The sequence below is a fragment of the Delphinapterus leucas genome, chromosome 4 (assembly GCF_059928025.1).
Source record: "Delphinapterus leucas isolate spDelLeu-1000000601 "Yukka" chromosome 4, BTC_Dleu_Yukka2, whole genome shotgun sequence".
NCBI classification, from domain to species: Eukaryota; Metazoa; Chordata; class Mammalia; order Artiodactyla; family Monodontidae; genus Delphinapterus; species Delphinapterus leucas.
The window spans coordinates 91,151,945-91,177,175 of NC_143132.1; the positions used below are offsets into that span (position 1 = coordinate 91,151,945).

Below are 25,231 nucleotides of genomic sequence, written 5' to 3' on the forward strand. Positions count from 1 at the left end.
TTGCAGTGAAGCACACTAATTTTGATATATGGTGTTATGATCTTACAAATTCTAGCATTTTAAATTTCTATGATAATTATTTCTATAATAAATGTATTAGTTCAAAGAATTTTTAAAATATTCAAATATAAGGTGTGAGTTACTGTTTTAATATTGATACCTAGCTTAATTTAATTATGAACTGAGAGCAAGGTCTATATACTACTGATACTTTGATTTTAGGTGAGTTTTGTGACCCTGTAGCCTATTACATCTGATAAAGAGAGAATAAACATTTTTGTATATGTTCCATATAAAGAATGTGCATTCCCTATTACAGGGATGTAGCATTTCATATATAGGTCCAGTAAATCAAGCTTGAAAACTGTGTGGCTATAACTTTATTAACTGTTCTACATATTCTCTCTGTTAATTATTGAGACATGTTAAAGTTTCCCATTTGATGCTAATTTATCAATTTATCTTGGCAATTGTATAATATTTTTCCTTGTATATTTTTAGACTACTTAGTTACATGTATGCAAGTTTGGAATTGCTACAACTTCCTGATTTCTATATAGATTATATAGAACAATTATTCTTTATATTGTTTCTATCCCAATTTTTCTCCCTAAAGTCTCCCCCCATTAATATAATTATCCTATCTTTCTTTTGCTTAGTATTTCTCCAATACTTATTTTCCCAGCATTGCATTTGCTTTTGTCAGGCATCCCAGGGGCATTTCTGGCTTGGGCACAATTTTTATGCTAATTTTTTGGCTTGGTGTTTCTATACTATAATGTTAATGAAAATTCTGAGCCAGGATTTTTTATTTCTAGAGACATTAAAAAAGATTTTTTTAAAGTTTTTTATCCAGAGCTCAGGCAGAAGAAAGCTTTTCTCCACCAGTAGGTGGATTTCTTTCTAGTTTTTCTACTTCAATTCCATGATCCTGGTTTATATAGATGTTAGTTACAACTCCTTTCTCCCTATAGGCTCATAGCCATGTCTTTTGTCCCCCTGTGAGTTCTATATTCCCACTCTAATTTACCTAATTCACTGGGATCCATGACCTCCCAAAACTAGGTGACCAGAGGGTCAACTCTTCTGCTTATTTCTCTGATTTTTCATTCTGTCTTCACGTTTCCTTCTGGACATTTTACTTTCTTTTTTGACAGATGCTTTTAAAGACATTTTTTCTTATGGCTCATACAGAGTTCCTAGACATTTGCATGAACAGATTTCAAATTATTTTACCTGCCCTCTTCTACAGCCTTAAGTCCAAGAGTTTTATTTAAAAGAAACACAGAGGTCTGAGAAAGTTGAAGACAACCTTCTTTGCAAGGATATTATGATTACACTGGTTCTTTTCAACTGACAGAAGGACTTCCTTATGTGTCACAGGGCCAAGACCAGGTCCAAATAATGGCATGCAACATAGCAAAAAGCAGCCTTTCATCTACTTATTTACATCCCCACACATGATGTTGATCCTAATACATGTTGTTTCATAGTATTCCATACCCATGTCTGAAAACAAATGCACATAGAGCCTGTTTTCCATCACTAAAAGCAGCACTATGATCACACTTTCAATTTTAATAATAAATATCAGTAAAATCTTGGATAAACTTTCACATTCATATTGCTGTTGGCATTGCTAATTTAAACAACCCATAGGTAAAGTAATATTATTCTTCATAGCAATAATATTAGCAATCTTGCACTTTGGAATTTATTCTACAACAATAATTGTACTCTTTGCAGCACAATTATAGTAGCAATTACAGAAAACAACATAGATTTCCCAAACAGGAAAATTACTTAGAAAATTGCAATAAAATGTGTGGCTGTTAAAATATAAATTAATATGTAGAAACATGGGTACACTAGAAGTGAAAAGAACAGAATACAAATACAAATATACAGATATATATAATGATTGAACTTAGGTAAAATGTATATTTATGGTAACATATTTAAAAAGAGAGATTAATAACTTAAACATAAATTGGGTTAGGTAAAGACATTTCTCCAAAGAAAATATACAGATAGCCAAAAGGCACGTGAAAAGATGTTCAACATTGCTAATTATTAGAGAAATTCAAATCAAAACTACAATAAGATATCACCTCACACCAGTGAGAATGGCCATCATCAAAAAATCTGCAAACAAAAAATGTCAGAGAGGGTGTGGAGAAAAGGGAACCCTCCTATACTGTTGGTGGGAATGTAAATTGGCACAGCCACTATGGAGAACAGTATGGATGTTCCTTAAAAAACTAAAACTAGAGTTGCCATATGTCCCAGCAATCCCACTCTTGGGCATATGTCAGGAGAAAAACACAGTTCAAAAGGATATATGTACCCCAATGTTCATTGCAGCACTGTTTACAATAGCGAAGACATGGAAGCAACTTAAATGTGCATCAACAGATGAATGGATAAAGAAGATGTGGTACATATATACAATGGAATATTACTCATCCATTAAAAAGAATGAAATAATGCCATTTGCAGTGACATGGATGGACCTGGAGATTATCATACTAAGTGAAGTATGTCAGACAGAGAAAGACAAATGTATGATATCACTTATATGTGGAATCTAAAAAAATATGATACAAATGAACTTATTTACAAAACAGAAACAGACTCACAGACTTAGAGAATGAAGTTATGGTTACAAGAGTGGAAGGGTTGGAGAGGGGGAGGGATAGATTGAGAGTTTGGGATTGACATTTACAACACCGCTATATTTAAAATAAAATGCCTTTCTATGAAAAGAAAATTAGGATATGTGGAAAAGGCAAGATCATATAACTGATAAGCAAAGAAAACACAGATGATGAAAGTAGATCCATAGGTGACTGAGATATTGGAATTAGCAGACAAGGACTTTAAAATAACTATACTTGTTACCTGGGGGTGTAACTGGTGGGGGACTCCTAGGGGTGCTTGTTGTATTGTTTCTTGATCTGGGTGCTGGTTACATAAGTGTGCTCAACTGTGAAAAGTAAGTGGGCTCTACAATTATGATTTGTGTTGTTTTCTGAATATAAGTCACATTTAATAAATTTATTTATTTAAAAAAATTTTTTTGGCTCCATTGGGTCTTTTTTGCTGCTCACAGGCTTTCTCTAATTGCAGTGAGTGGGGGCTACTCTTCACTGCGGTGTGCGGGTTTCTCATTGTGGTGGCAGGCTCTAGGCACACAGGCTCTAGAGTGCAGGGTCAGTAGTTGTGGCGCATGGGCTTAGCTGCTCTGCGGCATGTGGGATCTTCCTGGACCAGGGATCGAACCTGTGTCCCCTGCACTGGCAGGTGGACTCCTAACCACTCCGTCACCATGGAAGTCCCTATAAGTCACATTTAAATGAAAAGGTTTAAAAGCTAAAATTGTTTGACCTAATGACCAGTGGCTTAGTTCTGAAAGACCTCTGTCTATAAAGTACAATCTATTAAAAGCACAAAACCTGCAAAAAAAAAATTTTTTTTAATGTGTGTAGTTTTAATTGAGATGTACTATAAATGTAAAATACACACTGGGTTTTGAAGACTTAGAATGAAAAAAGAATGTAAATTATTTCATTACTATGTTTGCATATTGATAACAATATATTGATAATATTCTGGATACACTGAATTAAATAAAATATGTTATTAAAGTTAAAAAATAAATAAAACAAATAAGTTGGGTTAGGAAGTTCTGCCTGTGTCAGTTGGGGTGAAACACTGGTCATAAAGATGCTTAAGCAAACCTGAACTCTGGGCATTTATTTCTCTTTTCCAAATCCCAGGGATGGTGAAATTAAAACCTTAAGGGGACTGTCTTCTCCTTATAACATCAAATCTCTGAAAACTGGGGCTTCCTGGTGAACCAGCAGCAAATGATGGTGGTTTAGAATAGTTTCATTGTAACTGGAACACAATGACTCTCTCTCATTATACAAACCCATGAAGATATAAACTGGGGCCTGACTTCAGGTCTGCCCTCCTATAAGTCACAAGAAGATGGCTAATTCCTCCAGGGCAACATGAACTCCCAAGCTAAAGTATCTAGATATCTGAGATCCACACTCTCATAAACGAAAGTTAACACAATGAACACATATAATACTCAAAGTAAACATATTAAAACACACAGTATATTAATTTAAAAATACGCATTATAACTAAACTCGCTAAAAGAAAAGGGACTGCATTAGTAATAAGAAACAGCCTGAAAACATTTTTTTAAAAAGAAGAAATAAGAGGTATGAAAAATAGAATAATTGAAAGAAATATACCAATAGGTAGGGAGAGTAGAGAGAGATGGTAAGGAGTAGATAGATATAAATGAAAAATAAATTCAAGATATAGAAGATCAGATTCAGAATTTTTTCCAAGAAACCACAGAAAGGAACGAAAACATAAAATATAAACATACAAGTAAAAGACACAATGAACAGAAATGGGAGTTCTAGAAAGAACACCAGAAGGAGGAAAAACAAATGGAGGAGAGAAAATAGTTGAAGAAAATATTTATTTTTATTATTATCTTTCCAGAGAAGAGGAGAAGCATCTACATACTTTAGCACAAAATTTAAAGGCATGAAAGACAAAGAAAAAAATACTAAAAGTTCCTCAAGTCAAAAAGTAGACCACTTACAGAAAAAACAAGAATCAGATTGGTACCAAGCATGTCAAAAACAACATAATACAAGAAGGTCATAAGTTAATGTTGTTAAAGAAATAAAAAATAGCAAGAGGAAATTTGAACCTAGAATGTTTGGCAACAAGGAAGTGAGGGCAATCTAGGCACCCGTCCTTGGAGTAATGGATGTATCAAATAGAGTAAAGCTACTCTTTAAATATTCTATAGCACTTAGAAGAAATGAAGTAAATGTACCTTTGACAACATGGATAAATATTAACTACAGACTGCTAAATGTAAAGAAAAAACTAAGAAAGAAATATACTGCTCAAGAATATTTATGTGAATTAAACATTCATGTACTCATAAACAATGTATGTTTTCTTCTTCTTCCTCTTCCCTTCCTTTCTCTTCATGAGTGAATCAGTCCTAAAGCTATTACACGGGTTGTCCAAGGTTAGCACCTCTGACAGTGGCAGTAGAAGATGATGCCACTGTGGCCCAGAGCAAGGGGTTGAAGACCATGTGAGGAAAGGAAGGCATCCAAATGGGTTGGGGTAGTTTAGCACAGGGTATCAGGGCCCAAGCATGAGAAGGATATTGTGTATGTCTGTGTGTATGTAAGTCTGAATATGGAAAGGAAAGCAACTGTCAGGGGGAACAGTGTAATGAGAGAAGTCATTAAAGCTGACTAAGGTTATCCCCATTTAAGAGCTGAACAACACACAGTGTGGGAGCCTGAGTGGGGTGCATTTCAGGTGGGGAATAGGCAGAGCACTTGATATAGGGTAAATAGTCCATGTGTGACAGTGCCTGGCTTGGTTGTCAGAGCCATAATGGAGTGGGAAAGGCATTCTTGTAGAGGAAGAAGGAAGGGCATCAACTGTATACACTCAAGGGAACTGATTACTCAAGTATATATATTCAGAATAATGAGAAGCAGATTTCTCACTCTCAGAGATGGGATTTACAAACATGAAAGGAGAAAAACACTAGGTATTGATATGTACTGATGGTTTTTCAGATAGAGAGATAGATATAGATGTAAATCTATGTGTGTATATATATATATATTCATACATATTTATATCAAAATATAATATCAAAATATATATTTTCTTATCTTTGTTTACTAAGATAAGTAAACAAAGTTTACTAAGTTTACAAAGTTTACTAAGATAAGTTGCTTTTTTCAGCAACACTCCAATAGCAATGAGCACATCTAGAATCCACATCTTGTTTTCTAGACAGCACTCTCCACTCAAAGGAACTAGGGATCATTTAGGAAAAAGCTGGTAACAGGGTTGGGGTGGGGAAATACAACATGATTCGGTACACCTTGCTGTGTCAAAAACCAAGGAAATACACAAAGAATTCTGAGGAAACATCAAAGGACACAGAATCCAGGTAGAAACTGCTGTTACTGGCTGACCTAGGAAAACTTGAGTATCAAAATAAAAATAGGATTGAATCATAATCCATTGAATAAATTAGGAATATAAATCTTCATTATGTAATACATTGGTACTGTATTTATAAGTAAAGAAACGTACAAACAAACAAGAAAAAGAAAATTCTTCTTTTCGGCAAAATGCCGATTAATAAAAGTAGAGAGGATGATGGACTTAGAAGGTCACCGTTGGCATCATCTTGGAAATGACTACTTGAGCAAAAAAACATCAGTGAACATTGAAACTACTGGGTGAAGGTAGAAAGGGTGGGGGTAAGATGTTTGCATAACTTCAAATGCTATTGATTATAAAAAAAAGAATAGAGAGTAACTTTAATGAGGTCTGGTGGACACCACCTTAATCAAGTGGTCAAAGTTAGCTTTATCAGTAATGGAACAAATTAAAATTAGCAATCAGAAAACAGTCTCACTTCCGTAATACTGCTGCCAAGGGTTCAGAGCCTGAATTTATTCATGAGAAACATCAGGTAAACCCAAACTGGGGAACATTCTGAAGATAACTGGCATGTAAGTTTTAAAAGGATGAAGCAGGGCTTCGCTTGTGGCGCGGTGGTTGAGAGTCCCCCTGCCGATGCAGGGGACGCGGGTTCGTGCCCTGGTCCGGGAGGATCCCACATGCCGCGGAGCGGCTGGGCCCGTGAGCCATGGCCGCTGAGCCTGCGTGTCCGGAGCCTGTGCTCCGCAACGGGAGAGGCCACGGCAGTGATAAGCCCGCGTACCGAAGAAAAAAAAAGGATAAAGCAATGAAAGCAAAAACAAAAAAAAGCTAGAAACTGTTCCAGTTTGAAGGAAATTTGAGACTTGATAACTCGAAACACATGATCCTAGTTTAGATCTATTTGCTATTTAGGACATTATTGGGACAACTGGCAAAAGGTGAATGGGGGCTACTTAGTGCATGGTAGAAATGTATCCAAGTTTAATTCGTGTTTGTAACGGTCCTGCTGTTTGTGTAAGAGAATGTCACTGTTTGCGGGAGAATTCAGATGCAACCGTTTATCATGTCTGTAGCCTACACTTGGGTAGCTGAGGAAGAAATTTCTTTGTGCTATTCTTGCAACTTTTCTGTAAGCTTGAATGTATTCCGAAATAATAAAAATACTTCTGAAATTAGAAAACTCTGGGGAACCTTTAGATGCAGTTTATTATTCGAAAAGTCGGTGCATGTGTATATGTGTATATATTCTTACTTTAAGATAACATTTCCAGCTCACATTTACCAAATATTTTCTGTCTTTCATGTTCCATAGTTGGATGGAAGCTTTAAATTTTATATGTGAAGTTCAAAAGATTTCAAGATGACAAAAATGTGTTCCACTCAGAGAACATTTGTATTCAAATAGGGTGAGGAGTGTCAGAGCTAAGAGACATAAAAGCAGCTGCCTCTCTCCAGTCCTTAATTTCATCATGTGCAGAAATTATGTTCCAGTGATAATTCTGTCTTGCATTTTTGTTGCTATCATGAAGGATCAACTGATTCTCAGTCATCTTCTTCCCCAGTAGCTAACAAAGCTTCATCTCCACCTGCACTGTAAGCTTACCCAGTATCTAGGAAAAATTCCAACCTTCTTTAGAGAGATTTGAGGACTAACAATTGCTGCTAATTCTTGAGTCCCAGCTGCAATAATTAAGCATTTGTTGCTTTCCTGACTTCAGAATAGAACTTCTAGGATTGGGACTCTGAATTATTTTCTATTTTTTCAATTTTATTGCACCCCAGGGACAGGAATCTGCTCTAGAATCACAGTTTTGATGACTGGCCTTTTGTAGTCTCCTCACATCTTTCCTAAATGCCAACTGCTTGTCTAACTATCTGAGTATAAAATTTCTGGATTATATATCGTCATAATTTTTATAGCTTTCTGGGTACTCCATTTTTCCACATGGGATCTCCCTATTGCCAAAGGTGTTTCTGAACAAACACTGATGACTGGATATCATATGTTCTAGACTAAGGGTCTTACTTTCTTATTTTAAATATTTAGCAATTGATACAGCATACACTAACCAATCAGAATGGATTGGCGGCAAATAACTAGAATGTCCACAGCAATGTATACAAACAGATATCCGACCTGCCCCAGACACCATGTTCTTCTTGCCATACTGGAATTTTCTCAGAAATTACATTTTACTATATCCTCCAGTGAATTTAACCTTATGCAAAGGGGTAATTCTCGTCTGAAGACCCAACTCTGTCCACTATGCCCCACTTCACCTGAATCAATGGGGCATGCCCTACCATGTCCTGGATACTGACAAAAACATCAGCTACAAGAAAATGTCCTTACAAAATTTTATCCTCTAATTACATAATGAGTTTTCTATTATAAACCTTAAGAATTAATTGCAAGTTTACAGGAAATACAAGGATTAGAAGAATTAGTTGAATAAAAATCACAAGAAGCATCCTACAAATCTAGACAATAAGACACATGCAGGACCACTGACTTGGTCCCACAGACAAGTGAGTGTCAAAAGAGGAAAAGAGGATCATACTGCATTAGAATAAATACAATTTTTAGGCCTCAACTGGATATTGGTTTGGATAAACCCACTGTACAAGACTACAGTGATTACTAAAATTTAATATAGTCTGTGTATTAAAAATGATTAAGTTTACTATCATGAAAAAGTGGCAATAATTAAACAATTTTCAAAATAATATATATAGTATGATCTCATTTTGGCTATATATATACATTTATATCTAAACCTATAGGAATTTATATCAAGGTGTTCAAAGCAGTAATTACTGGGTGTAAAAAATGTGTTCTAGACTGAATTGTGTCCCTTAAAATTCATATGTTGAAGCCCTCAACTCCAGTCTGGCTCTATTTGAAGACAGGGCCTTTAAGAAGGTAATTAAAGTTAAAAGAGATCTTAAGAATGGTACTCTAACCTGATAGGACTGGTGGCCTTATAAAAAGAGGGACAGACAGAAGAGATCTGTTACTCTCTCTGTGTGTACATAGCGAAAAGGCCATGTGAGGACTTGGAGAGAAGGCAGTCGTCTGTAAGCCAGGAAGAGAGCTCTCACCAGAAGGCTAATTTTCTGGCACTTTGAGTCTCGCACTTCTCAGCTCCAGAATTGTGAGAAAATAAATGTCTGTTGTCTAATGCATCCAGTCTGTGGTAACTTACTATGGAAGCCTAAAATGACTAACACAGAATGTATTGATTTATCTTTGTATTTTTGCTTATCTCTTTTCTAACTCAATGTGTAGTAACCCTTTTTGTAATAACAGAAATTACATTTTAAAAAAAGTAAAAATATGCATGCATATTCCCTAAATATGCTGTAGTACTGTAAAATTTTGGTTCTGAAAAAGTGAGACAAGCAAACAGATTCTGAACAAAAACCATATGCTTGATCAGTTTTACCACATACTTTTTGGCAACAGTAGCTAACCCCTCTTTAGTGAACACATATACACAGAAAAATCCACGTGTGCATGTACTCTTGGGAGCTTGCATGTATTTGGAAAAAACATTTAAAATTTAACTAAATATTATTCTTTAAAACTAGTAAAATTATCTAAATAGGAAGATATTTTGAGGAGTGTGAACCTGAGAACAAAAATAGCTTTTACCTTCTTTGTATCCCTTATAAGAGTGTACCGACAGTAACACAATAATAGTGGGGGACTTTAACACCTCACTTACACAAATGGACAGATCAACCAAACAGAAAATTAATAAGGAAACACAAGTTTTAAATGACAGAGTAGACCAGAGAGATTTAACTGATATTTATAGGACATTCCATCCAAAAACAGCAGATTACACTTTCTTCTCAAGTGCACATGGAACACTGTCCAGGATAGATCACATCTTGGGTCACAAAACAAGCTTCAGTAAATTTAAGAAAATTGAAATCATATCAAGCATCTTTTCTGACCACAATGCTATGACATTAGAAATCAATTACCGGGAAAAAAACGTAAAAAACACAAACATATGGAGGCTAAGCAATACATTACTAAATACCCAAGAGATAACTGAAGAAATCAAAGAGGAAAACAAAAAATATGTAGAGACAAATGACAATGAACAAATGATGATCCAAAACCTATGGGATACAGCAAAAGTAGTTCTAAGAGGGAAGCTTATAGAAACACAATCTTACCTCAAGAAACAAGAAATATCTCAAATAATCTAAACTTATACCTAAAGGAACTAGAGAACGAAGAACAAACAAAACCCAAAGTTAGCAGAAGGAAAGAAATAATAAAGATCAGAGCAGAAATAAATGAAACAGAAACAAAGAAAACAATAGCAAAGATCAATAAAACTAAAAGCTGGTTCTTTGAGAAGATAAACAAAATTGATAAACCATTAGCCAGATTCATCAAGAAAAAGAGGGAGAGGACTCAAATCAATAAAATTAGAAATGAAAAAGGAGAAGTTACAACAGACACCGCAGAAATACAAACCATCCTAAGAGACTACTACAAGCAACTCTATGCCAATGAAATGGACAACCTGGAAGAAATGGACAAATTCTTAAAAAGGTATAACCTTCCAAGACTGAACCAGGAAGAAATAGAAAATATAAACAGACTAATCACAAGTAATGAAATTGAAACTGTGATTAAAAATCTTCCAACAAACAAAAGTTCAGGACCAGAAAGCTCCACAGGTGAATTCTATCAAACATTTAGAGAAGAGCTAACACCCATCCTTCTCAAAATCTTCCAAAAAACTGCAGAGGAAGGAACACTCCCAAACACATTCTATGAGGCCACCATCACCCTGATACCAAAATGAGACAAAGATACTACAAAAAAGAAAATTACAGACCAATATCACTGATGCATATAGATGCAAAAATCCTCAACAAAATACTAGCAAACAGAATCCAACAACACATTAAAAGGATCATACACCATGATCAAGTGGGATTTATCCCAGGGATGCAAGGATTCTTCAGTATATGCGAATCAATCAATGTGATACACCATATTAACATACTGAAGAATAAAAACCATATGATCATCTTAATAGATGCAGAAAAAGCTTTTGACAATATTCAACATCCATTTATGATAAAAACTCTCCAGAAAGTGGGCATAGAGGGAACCTACCTCAACATAATAAAGGCCATATATGACAACCCACAGCAAACATCATTCTCAATGGTGAAAAACTGATAGCACTTCCTCCAAGATCAGGAACAAGACAAGGTTGCTCACTCTCACCACTCTTATTCAACATAGTTTGGGAAGTCCTAGCCACGGCAATCAGAGAAGAAAAAAAATAAAAGGAATACAAATTGGAAAAGAAGAAGTAAAATTGTAACTGTTTGCAGATGACATGATACTATACATAGAGAATCCTAAAGATGCCACCAGAAAACTACTAGAGCTAATCAATGAATTTGGTAAAGTTGCAGGACACAAAATTAATGCACAGAAATCTTTTGCATTCCTATGCACTAATGATGAAAATAGGAAAGAGAAATTAAGGATACACTCCCATTTACCATTGTAACAAAAAGAATAAAATACCTAGCAATAAACCTACCTAGGGAGACAAAAGAACTGTATGCAGAAAACTATAAAACACTGATGAAAGAAATTAAAGATGATACCAACAGATGGAGAGATATACCATGTTCTTGTATTGGAAGAAACAACACTGTGAAAATGGCGATACTACCCAAAGCAATCTACAGATTCAGTGCAATCCCTATCAAATTACTAACGGCATTTCTTACAGAACTAGAACAAAAAATCTTAAAATTTGTATGGAGACACAAAAGATCCTGAATAGCCAAAGCAGTCTTGAGGGAAAAGAATGGAACTGGAGGAATCAGACTTCCTGACTTCAGACTATACTACAAAGCTACAGTAATGAAGACAATATGGTACTGGCACAAAAACAGAAATATAGATCAATGGAACAGGATAGAAAGCCCAGAGATAAACCCACACACCTATGGTCACCTAACCTATGACAAAGGAGACAAGGATATACCATGGAGAAAAGACAGCCTCTTCAATAAGTGGTGCTGGTAAAACTTGACAGGTATATGTAAAAGAATGAAATTAGAACACTCCCTAGCACCAGACACAAAAATAAACTCAAAATGGATTAGAGACCTAAATATAAAACCAGACACTATAAAACTCTCAGAGGAAAACATAGGCAGAACACTCTTTGAGATAAATCACAGCAAGATCTTTTTTGATCCACCTCCTAGAGCAATGGAAATAAAAACAAAAATAAACAAATGGGACCTAATGAAACTTAAAAGCTTTTGCAAAGCAAAGGAAACCATAAACAAGACAAAAAGACATGGGAGAAAATATTTGCAAATGAAACAACGGACAAAGGATTAATCTCCAAAATATATAAACAGCTCATGCAGCTCAATATAAAAAAAACAAACAACCCAATCCAAAAATGGGCAGAAGCCCTAAATAGACATTTCTCCAAAGAAGAAATACAGATGGCCAAGAAGCAAATGAAAAGCTGCTCAACATCACTAATTATTAGAGAAATGCAAATCAAAACTACAATGAGGTATCACTTCACACCAGTTAGAATGGGCATCATCAGAAAATCTACAAACAACAAATGCTGGAGAGGGTGTGGAGAAAAGGGAACCCTCTTGCACTGTTGGTGGGAATGGAAATTGATACAGCCACTATGGAGGACAGTATGGAGGTTCCTTAAAGGACTAAAAATAGAATTACCACATGACCCAGTGATCCCACTACTGGGCATATACCTAGAGAAAACCATAATTCAAAAAGACACATGCACCCGAGTGTTCATTGCAGCACTATTTACAATAGCCAGGTCATGGAAGCAACCTAAATGCCCATCGACAGATGAATGGATAAAGAAGAGGTGGTACATATATACAATGGAATATTACTCAGCCATAAAAAGGAATGAAGTTGGGTCATTTGTTGAGACGTGGATGGATCTAGAGACTGTCATACACAGTGAAGTAAGTCAGAAAGAGAAAAACAAATATCGTACATTAACGCATATAAGTGGAACCTAGAAAAATGGTATAGATGAACTGGTTTGCAGGGCAGAAATTGAGATTCAGATGTAGAGAACAAACGTATGGACACGAAAGGGGGAAGCGGCGGGGGTGGGGGGTGGTGGTGTGATGAATTAGGAGATTGGGATTGATATGTATACACTAATATGTTTAAAATGGATAACTAATAAAAACCTGCTGTATAAAAAAAAAAGAAAAAAAGAGTGAAAATTAACACATTTTTATACATCTTTCTACCCAGTCTATGTATCACAAATCATCCAATTAGTCAGCAGACTAACCATCTGTAACACTATCTGTGCTGCATATTTTCCATTTGTCCATCCAGATCTATCTTCACCCTTTAACCAGCTCTCTGCCCCAGGAGTCTCACCTCTGTGGCGTACATATACATGGCTCCTTTACACTTGGCTTCAAGTTGATTTTAGCAAATGGAAGGCATCAACAAGTGATCAGCAAATTGGATAAGAGAAAGATTTTTAATTTTCCATCACCCTTTCTGTCTGGTCACTTGCTGGCAGTGACTGCATTCCTTATTTGAAAGCCATAGCTCCAACAGACTACCCTCTCTTGCCTCTCAAGGACTTGCCATTTCCTGTAACTACCCTCTCTTCTTACTCCTTCAAGTTTAGGGGGAGTAACAATTACTAGCCACCCTTTTCTATTTCCCTTTTCATATCCACACTTTTCCACAATCTCCCTGATTAAATTTCCTTGGATTGCACAGTTTTAGCATATCATTGATTTCCTGACGGCAACCTGATTTATATGTTGACCAATCTGGGTATATTCACTGAGTCATCCATATGTGTTGCCAGGAAATAAATGAATGGAGAGGAGGAGAAGGGTGCCTTTTCTAGGAATATGGTGGGCTAGGATATTCAGACCAACCCTCCCACTGAACATAATTAAAAATGCTGAATAAAATGCGTAACAAATCTGTTAATGGCATCTAAGATCTAGCAAGAAGGTAAGGAATTACTAGTTCAAAATATAGGTTGTGATGGGAAGCCAGATAAGTAAAGTAATAAAACTTCTTTTCAACCTGAGGGAATTTACAAAACCTGGAGAACTTTTTAATCTTGATAGCCTCATGAGATACAAAGGTCAAATGAAAAAGCCCTGAGCCTGTCCAAGTTGGACAGAAGAAAGCAGTTCCATGAAAAGAGACTTTTCCTCCATAAAGTAGGAATCCTAAAGGACAGCTCTCCCCACTCCCTTCCAAGGGACCTACCATGGGGCAGAGCAGGAGAGGGGATATCTAAGAAGCTATAATTCTAGGGTAACTCTAAAAGAATACAAAAAGTATTTATAACTTCTAAAGCAATAGAGGAAACACCTAATGACAAAAAAATCTAAAACAGAAAAAAAGAGATATAAAGTAAGAGGAAAACATACGGCACAAAGAAGAAACCCAAATCAGGGTGAAAAATATAAGCATAAATACATTAGTAATCATATTAAATGGATTAGATGCTCCAATTAAAAGATGATCAGATTGTAGGTAAAATGAAAATTATTTGTTATCAAGAGGACATGTTAAAATATAAAGATACAGAAAGGGTTGAAAGTAAAAAAAAAAAGATATAGCATAAAGACACTAACCAAAAAAAAGAAAAAGAAAAAGCTAATGTAGTTAAATTAGAATCAGGTGAAATCAAATTTAAGACATGCATTATAAAGATCACTTCATCTGATAAGTGTTTCAACTAAACCAGGAAGATTTGATATATTTGAATTTATAAACATCTAAGAAATGATCTCAAAATATATAAATCAAAAACTGATAGAACTACAAGATAAAATAAACAGATACTTATAGTAGGAGATTTTAGCAGTAAAAATAAGATACAGAATATTTGAATGACCTGACTAAGGTACTTGGTCTAAATGGATACATATAAAACTCTATACCTGACAACTACACAGTACACATTCTTTTCAAATTCTCATGGGACACTAATCAAATCCTGGGCTATAAAGAAAACCTGGAAGAATTGAAATCATACAGAAATAAAGCGGAAACAATACATTCTAATGAAAATCCAAGTTGTTTATCTCTTCCTCAGAAGAGTATGATATCCCAATACCAAATAGCATATAACTTCCTAAAGCATAGCAGAGAGTCAGGGTACTTCCAACTGGAGTAGAACTCCAAAGGGCTCTTTATGGAGGAGATGGCACTTGCACAGAGCTTTAGAGTATACTGGGGTTTTACAACTTGCAAGACATATTTGGATAATACTAAATAGAATAATAGGAAGAAATTGTGGCTACATGAAGGGAATAGCAAGATGTAGAACCAGAAAGGCATTCAGGAATCTCTGGCAGTTTCTAGGATAGTAAATGACAATGGTCACCCATTATGAAAAAATGATCCTCAAAATATAAAGATAAGGTATTGCTCTGATAGATTTATACATAAACTACAAAATTTAGTTGGAGCTTCTATAATTTGGAAAGAGTACAGATACTTAAGAAACGATGTGATAAGAATGTAGGAAACTGTAAAAAATTGCTGAGAAACATTAAAAATTGGAAAATACTTGTTAAAGTAATTTTGCTTCAGAGTGTGTATTTCAGATTGTCTCTAGGTCTTCCAGCAAACAAACAAACAAAACTCTAGACTGGATCTAAGCTGAATCATTTCCTAAAATCAAAACCGTCAAGACAGAAAACTGGAAACCTGAGAAGTTCTGGTGAATGACATCTGTGTCACCCTCCGTAAATCCAACCTGTACTCCCCAGGAAACAGAGAATTGACTGTACTTTCTGTGGACTTTGGATAATAGGTTTCCCACCTGCGTTCACTCTGTTTAAGACCCTTGATGAACAGACCTTCAAAGTGATTTCTAAAGCTTTTTTTCCCTTTTGTCTGAGGACTGCAGACTGGCAGCTCATGAAGGCTGATCTTTAGTTCTACAGAGTACCCTGTTATCGGCTTCCTGCTCAGACTCCTAGGTTCACTGTGCAACTGGCTGCTTGAAGAGCTATAAAATTGGGGTGTCATCAGTGCCATTTAGTGATTCCTAACAAATAGCTTGCATCTGTCACAAGACCTATCAGTCTTTCCTACAGTAGTCTAGCTCACTGATTTTTTTTTTTTAAAGAGTGGCCATCATATCTACATGAATGCTATATAGAAGTTATCTGAGTACATTACATTTGTCCTTGTGTTCTTCTGGATATTTCCCTCCATGTTGATGGCTAGAAGTTATTAAAACTCACCCTACTCTAAAACAAGTCTTCAATTCTCTGACTTTTTAAAAAATCTACTGGGGAATTCTCTTTTACAAAGCCTCTAAAAGCCAAGCCACAGCATATCACATCCATACCACTCCATCATCTACTTAAGACACACACACACACACACACACACACGTATATCTCAAGACATTCTTTTAACAGAATAGCACAATGTACTCCTGGATCTTTTCACATACAGCAACACTGAGTCTACTCTGAACAGGATGGTTAGTCTCATGTGTAACAAAAAGCAATGCTGGACTTAACCTGTACTAACATTTCTTGTTAGTGGATATTTCCTTAAAAGCTAATATGTATTACTTGCCAAAAAATTTTTAGAATAACCACACTTTGTAGATAATATGTTCAATACTTCTTTTTACATTTCTGTTCAAAAAATGAAAATAATGCATACTTTCAAGTGGCTGTTAACAAATTAGAAATATAGATCTTCAAAATTCATTTGAAATATGTGAAAATTATAAAAATTATCAGAGAACATTATATTACTCTGATGAAAATAATTTTGAACAAAGAACATATATAATTGTGAATAGGGAAATAGTAGTGTTATATAGCTATGTATATATATAACCATTTGAAGATATACGATCCAAATTTACTTATGTGAAAACTTATCACTAATGACACTAAATTTTATGCATCATAGTAAGTCACTTTTTTCTATTTATCAAAAGCAATTCAAGCATATTAAAATATTTCTTTAAGCACAATTCATTAATATTTTTCACCCTAAATTACATGAACAGGTTTTATACTTTCTCATCTCATTTTTTTCACTATAGTCATGGTTTTTAACAATAAGCTCAGATTGATATCTGAAAATTCACATTTCCATGTATTGATTGATTCTCAAGGACAAAGATTGACAATATATAATCAATGGGTAAGACCTACAAAAGTCATGGAAAATTAAATGGTGTCAATATCCAATTATCTAATCAATGCAACAAATCTCTATATATTGGGGGAAGAAACTTTTCTCCTGCTTCCTTTTCTATTCCTCATACAATTTTCTTAGTTCTTCCAGGACTTGCCCTACAAATACCATCCTCTTCACTTCACTTAGCTGAGTCTATTTCATGCATATAGCTATTTAATTATTTTGTTTAGTGTGGTTTTACAGTATCAATTTTGTAGCTTTTGTTTGCAAGTAACTGAAAATCGAACATAAGTTGACAATAAAAAGAAAGGAAATGTACTGCCTCATATATATGGCTAATTCAGTAGATTTGGCTTTTAGACAAGGCTTTATTTAGGCATCAAATGATGTGGACAAGAGTCAGTCTCTCTCTCACACTCTCTCTCTCCACATTATTCACCTACCCCTTCCTTGTGTTGGTTCCATTTTCAGGTATTATACTCTCAAGGTCCCAGAAAGGCTATTGAAAGATCCCAGGGCTATATGCTTTCTTGTTCAGCTCTACTGTTAAAGTTAGCCATTATTCAAAGTCCAGAAGTTGAGTCATGTCTCTGTTTGGCCAAACTTACATCATCCTTGAACCAACCATCATCCCATCGTTGATGTGATATGCTGATAGACTCAAGCCAATCAGGATCTACTTCTACAACTTAAGATATGGTCAAACCTACTCATACTATATTGCTAGGAAATGTTGGCAACAGTTCAAAAAGGGGAAGGGGCAAATGGATGCTGAAAAAGAAAGCATGGCAGGCAAACTCTACCACATTGCTGTCTGGACTGTAGAGAATTCTGTTTAAGTGTATATAAAGGGTTAAATGAGCAAGATAAATAATTAGTTGATTTGCACACGTATTTTTAATGCACTCCTGTCCAAACTTTTGAGTGAAGATTTTCCTACATTAAAACTCAAGACTAATAAAATTCAAGTCAGATGTAATTATAATAAGCTTTACATTACTTTTTTAAATCCATAAACTACAAGTGTTGCTCTTATTGCTCAAAAACATAGCACATCATTCTGTATCCTTTTCATGTTCCACCCCGATACAGATCATAGTGAGGAACTAACATATTTATGTGTTTCTCAGAAAACTTAAAAGTTAATTATTTTGGATGTATCATGAGTACTGTTGTCTAAAACATTGGGGTTAAGAGTCATTTATCCTACATTTAAGATCAGTTTAAATGTAATAACTCACTGAGACTGCTCAATAGGTATTTGGGAAATCAAAAGGTAATATTCCATAGTAAAAAAATGATGAAAGAAGGATCCATTACAATGTGAAATAACTTGATTGAAATATATCTCTGTCTGAAAATTTCTAAAACCAATAATAATCACCACACCCATGAGGAAAACTTGATATGGCGTAACTGCTTAGAAAGCAGGCCTAGGTTGTTCCTTCTTTAACAATGGAGTTACAAACAGGTTTCAGAATATATCTCAATTTTTCCTCTAAACTTCATACATGTTGCTAACTTAGTGCAGAGAGAGGTATAGCTGGAGAATGCCATTTTGCTTCGTTGTGCTCTTATTATGCAGACATTTAACATATTTGGGGGAAACTGATCTAGTTATTTGATAAGGAAGATACTTGCTAACATAACATTTTACAGTATAGAAAAGTACTCACTTAAACGTCCTAATTTGATTCTCAGAACAACGTAAGATACTAGAAGGTGAGATATCCTTCCGTAGACACAGACACAGAAAGCTTCCCGCAGGGAGGTGACATATGAGCAGTCATGGAGCTGACATGGACTGTCAGCTCACTGAGGGCAGGACAGTGGCTGAACATATTAGGGGCTGTAAATGTTTATTGAATAAATCAATCAGTTAATTAAATCTGGACTTAAATCTGGTCTTTTCAATGTTCAGTGCTTTTCTTACAAGTAAACTATTATTATAATGTTATTTACATATTTTAACAAATAGAGCTCATTATAAAATTGTGGGGTTCAGAAATAGAAGACAGAAAAAACTAAGCAAAACAAAAATCTCCTCAAGAGCTTCTTCTTTCCTGCTTTGAGGACATAGGCTTAACCCTGTTTTCTATAGTTCCCACTATGTTCAATCAAAAATCAGTTGAGGCTCTCAAGATACAGAACTTTGAAAAGCCTATGTCTCTAACAAAGGGCAATTCTGAATGTACTCAGATGGGTTTTTTTTTTTTAGGCTTTTTCAAAACATATTTTTTATGCTTTTGTTGTCAGGAGAAAACAGATGAGATAAAACATGGTAGTTGAGCCTTTGGGTCTGGACACAAAAACAGAGCCCTCAAGTTGACTTTCAGAGTGACTTGATACAAATTTAACAATATGTAAAGAGAGTCTCTTCTTTAGAGGTCTAATGCTGAGGCTGGAGGTAGAAATAAGACACAGCCCCTGATTTTCACACTACCACAGTAGCTGAATGAACTGAGTTTTATCCTATGTGGTCCAACAAGGCCTGACAAACTGCACTGCAGTACAAGAAGCATCTCTCGGGCAATGATGCGTAAAGACAGAGGGATTTTTTAGTCAACAGCAGGAATTAGGCTTTAATGCTTTCAACTAAAAGACTTCATACACCAGATAGCTGACTGCTATCCACTGAATCTTGGCAGGCAACAAGACTGCTGAAGCTTAAACTGAGAAGCTGTGTTAAGCAGATTTTCATGAATGTACAAAATGCTTTATTTGTAAAGCTGCTTTTCTTTGTTACAGTTCAAAATGCTTTTCTTCTTTTTTTAATCTCTCAGCTTGGTCAACTCTCAGTCTTTATCAAAATTACTTTCAAAAATGTCCTTTTAAGAGCCAGAGAAGAGAAATAAATGCTCACATCAACGAAAATAAATATTTGTTTTTTTTTTAAAAAAAGAATAATCCAAAAAATGTCAATCAAAAGAGATTAATAATGATCATGGGCATTATAAAAACTAGAAGACACACAGAAAGACATTAAGTACTTTACCATTATTTGGAAGTTCTAGAGGGCTACAGGCACTGTGTGTGATTCTATCTTTCGGTGAAGAGATGAGTTTTGCAACGAGAGATGCTGAGATGGGCTGCACTAGTAGAGAGGTGAGGTTTGATCGGTTTTGTCTAAAGCTTCCATCTGTATTCAAAAGAGAAAGAAAGAGAATCCTTAGTAAACAGAAGTTAAAAACACTTGAAGAGCAGGTTTTTCTGTAATACGTCTTTAAATGATGAATGGTAAGTTTATTTCAGCTCGTTTGTTTGTTTATTCCTTGGTTATACTCTGTCTACTTATTAAAAATGATTTGTGATACTTCATAATAAAAATTCAGTCCAAATACTATTAAGTATCCTAGTCAATTATGGCAGATCGTACACAGGCATTTACTTCCATTCTCCACTGAAATGACAACAAAGAGATAAAAAGCATCAACCCACAGGGGCCAAGAGAATAGGAGACACATTAGCAATAAGATTCTATCGATAGAAGCATGAAAGCAGATGAATAAGTGTCAACTGATATGACAGACCAAGGAGACCAAAACCTAAGCCAGCAGAGGGAGGAAGCTGAAAAGCAATGCAGTTTGTACCACAGAACCCAGAAACTCTTGAGAACTGATAACACCAGCTACCTATTAAAATAGGGGTAATGGAGGGGCTGGAAACAGGAGAGTTTGATGAAATTCGGATTGTGAGGGGGTCTCTCCTCCCGAACCCCTCAGTCACCCAGTCAACATGAACAGTGCCCGGTCCTCCCTCCCTCCAGCAGAGACTGAAAGTGGGACACTGAACAGGGAGACACCAGACACAGGGAAGGGTGACTCATACTTTAAATGGGACGGTATTATGATTGCTGAGACCCTTCAGATGCCTTACTCTTGTGGTGCCCAGAATCCTTCCGTCTAGGTTGGGCACTAGATAATTCACTTGTGGTAAATAGGACCAGGGCAATAGAGAATATAGAAAAATACTGAAAATCTGGAAGTCTACCAATAAAATAACTCCCTCAAGACATCCTACATTGACACTTATCAGTCAATACATCTCACCACATACAGAACTTCAAATGAACTTACGCTGCCATTCTTAAGTAGGAGCTCTCAGCCAAGGCCAAACCTAGAAAGGCACAAGAGCAGCAGACCTAGTGAGGATAAGAAGAGGACGTCAGGAAGGGGGTCTCCAGGAAAACAAAAATCATGGGAATACCAGATGCGTCTTAATGTTCTGAGAACATATTCACAGTAAGATCAGAGAATTGGCATTTGAAGAGGTTCGAGATATACAGAAGAAAGAAATCTATAAAATGAGAAAACTATTAGTTTCAAAGGGAGCAAAAATTTTCTCGAGAAAAATGGAATCATCATACATTGTGAAAAATATTCACACAGAGTAATATAAATAATGACTTTTTAATACAAAAATGGATATTATTCTTTAGGAAAAAAGAGAAAAGGGCAAACATCAGGGATGAAGGTACATGGAAACTTATGAAGGAAAATTAAATCTTTATCTTTCATAGTGGTAAGTCAATATAATGAATACAACTGAAGAATGTATTCAGCTCTTAAACATACTATTGGGAGGCACAGACGTAAATATGAAAAGTAGGTAACAACTAAAAATGTTGAAAGCAATTAAGTGCTTGCCTTTGGGACAGACAAAGGGGAGAGAAACACAGGGAAGGATAGGAGAGAAAAGGTAACACACTTTTATAAATGAAGCTTTATAGAAATGTCTATTTATATTCATCTATAACTTTGAAAAAATAAAAATTAAACGAAAATAAGGAGAGAAACAACTATGGTAACACAAGAGAAAAATTACACAAGTACTCTGAGTAAAGAGATTGGAGAGAATAAATCCTGCATAAGGAAAGAACTAAAAAATATATGCTTATTCGGTTTATATATTTATATTGACTCAGAAAAAGAAATACACAATGGAATGACTATCAGGCAGCCAATAATGCTTGAGAATACAGAGCTATATTTTTCAGACCTTTATTAGGGAAAATAATTGCCACAGGTTTTCTCAGAATTTAATTTGGTAGAACTGCATGGGGGTGCAGACCTCTACAATACTGGTATACAGGCTCCAGGAGAAAGATTATAAATGAGAAAATATGTTACGGAAGCATTTCCTTAATTTATCATCAGGAAAACCACAAGGCTAAAATGTGGTATTTATCTTGGGCCTATGGCAGTCACAGAAGTCATGGCTTTGAAGAAAAAGTAATGAGATTTAAGCTTAGGATCGTTTTTGTTGTATAAACACAGAGCTGGTCTCATAATTTAGTAGCCCTTTTTATATGGATATACAACTGTGCATTTTGACCATAGCATAGTTCATTTGACCGTAGTGTAGTTCATAACCATTTTCGTGTCATAGTACCAAGACTGACTATATAATTTGCAAGGCCCAGAGCAAAATGACAATGTGGGGCCTCTTGTTCAAACAGTGGGAAGGATTTCAATACGGCAATAGCAGGGAAATGAATCAGGTGTGGGCACTTTTGAGGGCAGATTGCACACCCGTGAATCAGGTCCTGCATGGTTCACACAGAAGATGCTAGCAGCCATGCAGCCAGCTGAGGTCAACTGAAAGGGACTTTCAGATCACAAGGAAGCTGCTGTCCTGAGTTGCTGTTTCTCCAGGCTGCACCTGGGGCCATGGTGATTAATATCTCAAGGCACAGACATTATACCTCACTCAGCGTGCCAGCTGGGAGGTCCTGATATAGCCATCTCACTATGGTTCTCCCAGCATGTATTTTCTCCCTCAGCCATTACCTTTGAAATTTATAGTGTACACAGGACAATGAGATAGTATTTATGAGAAATGTACAGTCTGTTATTTTGCAGTTTTCATGGATGTTAGGTGCTAACATGCTGCCAACACAAAATGAAACGTCTTAAAATGCTGCATGATTTCACCACTCTTGAGTTCAGATACCGAACTTGCCATTCAAGGCCCTTTATCATCTCAGACCTTATATTTCCAACATTATTTCCTACCATTCCTCTCCATATATCTTATGCTAAAACTTAAGCTATCCCCCTACATATTCTGTGATTTAAACCTCCATGTTTTTACGTAACCCATTCCTTCCACTTTACTTGCTCTTCTCATGTATCTCACGTCTGAACTATACATTTTCCACAAGAAACTTTCTCTGACACCTTCAGCTCTATTTGATATATCTTTTTTTTTTCAGTGCTTGCCGTTACTAATTAACATTATCGCTATGTAAAAACATTTTGGTTTCCCCTCTAAACTCCTTAAAGAAAAGGACCAAGTCTTCTACATCATTGCATGACACACAATGCTCAGCATGTTGCCAGGATCATAACAGGAGCTCCATAATTAATGGGAGAAGGAAGGAAGGAAGGAAGGGAGGGAGGGAGGGAGGGAGGGAGGGAGGGAGGGAGGGAGGAAGGAAGGAAGGAAGGAAGGAAGGAAGGAAGGAAGGGAAAGAAAGAAAGAAAAGAAAGAAAGAAAGAAAAGAAAGAAAGAAAGAAAAGAAAGAAAGAAAGAGAAAAAGAAAGAAAGAAAAGAAAAGAGAGGAAAGGGAGAGAGGGAGGGAGGGAAGATGGATTAACAATTTCTTGAAAAATAGTTTAACGTCTCTGTCTTACCAATTTTCTGAATGCCTAGAAAATGGAACAGGGGTACAACTGAAAAAAAATTAGAATTCTATTAATTCTATGCTTGCTGAATATTAGTGCTTTCTCCCCAGCTAACTACTCTCAAAACCTTCAAAACCCATTCATCCCGGGCTTCCCTGGTGGCGCAGTGGTTGAGAGTCCGCCTGCCGATGCAGGGGACACGGGTTCGTGCCCCGGTCCGGGAAGATCTCACATGCCACGGAGTGGCTGAGCCCGTGAGCCATGGCCGCTGAGCCTGCGTGTCCAGAGCCTGTGCTCCGCAGCGGGAGAGGCCACAACAGTGAGAGGCCTGCGTACCGCAAAAAAAAAAAATGCATCCCAATCAACTCACTAATTAACTTTGCTCTAAAATTAGCTTTGTCTGGGTAAAAAAAGGTATATAAATAAAATTATCTTTGAGATATATTTAAAGTTAATTAAAAAATCAATAACTTTATTCTTTTTTTTTCTGCAGAATGCCCTATTAAGCATCTGAAACAATGCATTTAAAAGTTAAATGTGAGTGAACCCTAAACAGTAATTGACCATACCAAAATCTTTGATATTTTGTACTGCGTGACTAGTAGACTTGCATTCATTTTGAAATATCTGAAGTGGTTCATTAATTTTTCACTTCAGCTTAATGGAAATTTGAAAAACAGTTCACTTCTAAGAGCAGATACTAAAAGCAGGACTTTACAGGACGCAAACACTAAGTTATAGACAAAAGTTATTTTTTAAAAATTCATTTATTGTAGAATTGATAGAATTTCATTTTCTTACATGATTAAGAGACTTTGAATAAAACCAAATACATGTACCATTTTTATTCAGTTATATTTTAAAGCATTTATAAACTATAAGAACCCATTAGATATGAGCTGAAAATCAGGTGGATTATGTACCTTGATGCAAACGGTACCATCCAGAAAATATTTGACATTATATTTTAGCATTTTAACTTTTAGATTGTAGCATTTATATCATAGCTTGTACATTGTGTAGGCTCTATAAAGACTGACACTAAGTTTTATTTTAGTAGATAGCTAGTTCTCTCTTCACTTTATGAACTCTTTGTAATCTAGATAAGGATCCAAATCGATTCACCCCATTCAATAATCCAATCCTCAGTACAATGCCACATGCATACAGTAGAAAGAGCAAACTGGATATATATACAGAGTCCCAAAACTGACTCACTGTTTGAAAAGTAACTTATAAATAATTTCACTATGAGAAGACTGTCATCCCATCTACTATACCTGAACAACCAAGGTTACACTGAAGGGTCTTCATTATGCGATTGACTGAAATAAAAATAATACATTAG

General features: G+C 35.7%; 1 protein-coding gene and 1 pseudogene across 1 annotated transcript in view; one reads left to right on the top strand and one right to left on the bottom strand.

Moving 5' to 3' along the window:
• Positions 1-25,231, bottom strand: part of NAALADL2 (N-acetylated alpha-linked acidic dipeptidase like 2) — a 1,488,397-nt gene that overhangs the window by 395,501 nt on the left and 1,067,665 nt on the right. The window contains exon 9 of the mRNA XM_022571899.2: positions 20,253-20,396. Within this exon, the coding sequence (XP_022427607.2) occupies positions 20,253-20,396 (144 nt within the window). The remainder of the gene's footprint in view (positions 1-20,252; positions 20,397-25,231) is intronic.
• Positions 20,907-25,231, top strand: part of LOC111174817 (leptin receptor gene-related protein pseudogene) — a 68,172-nt pseudogene continuing 63,847 nt past the window's right edge.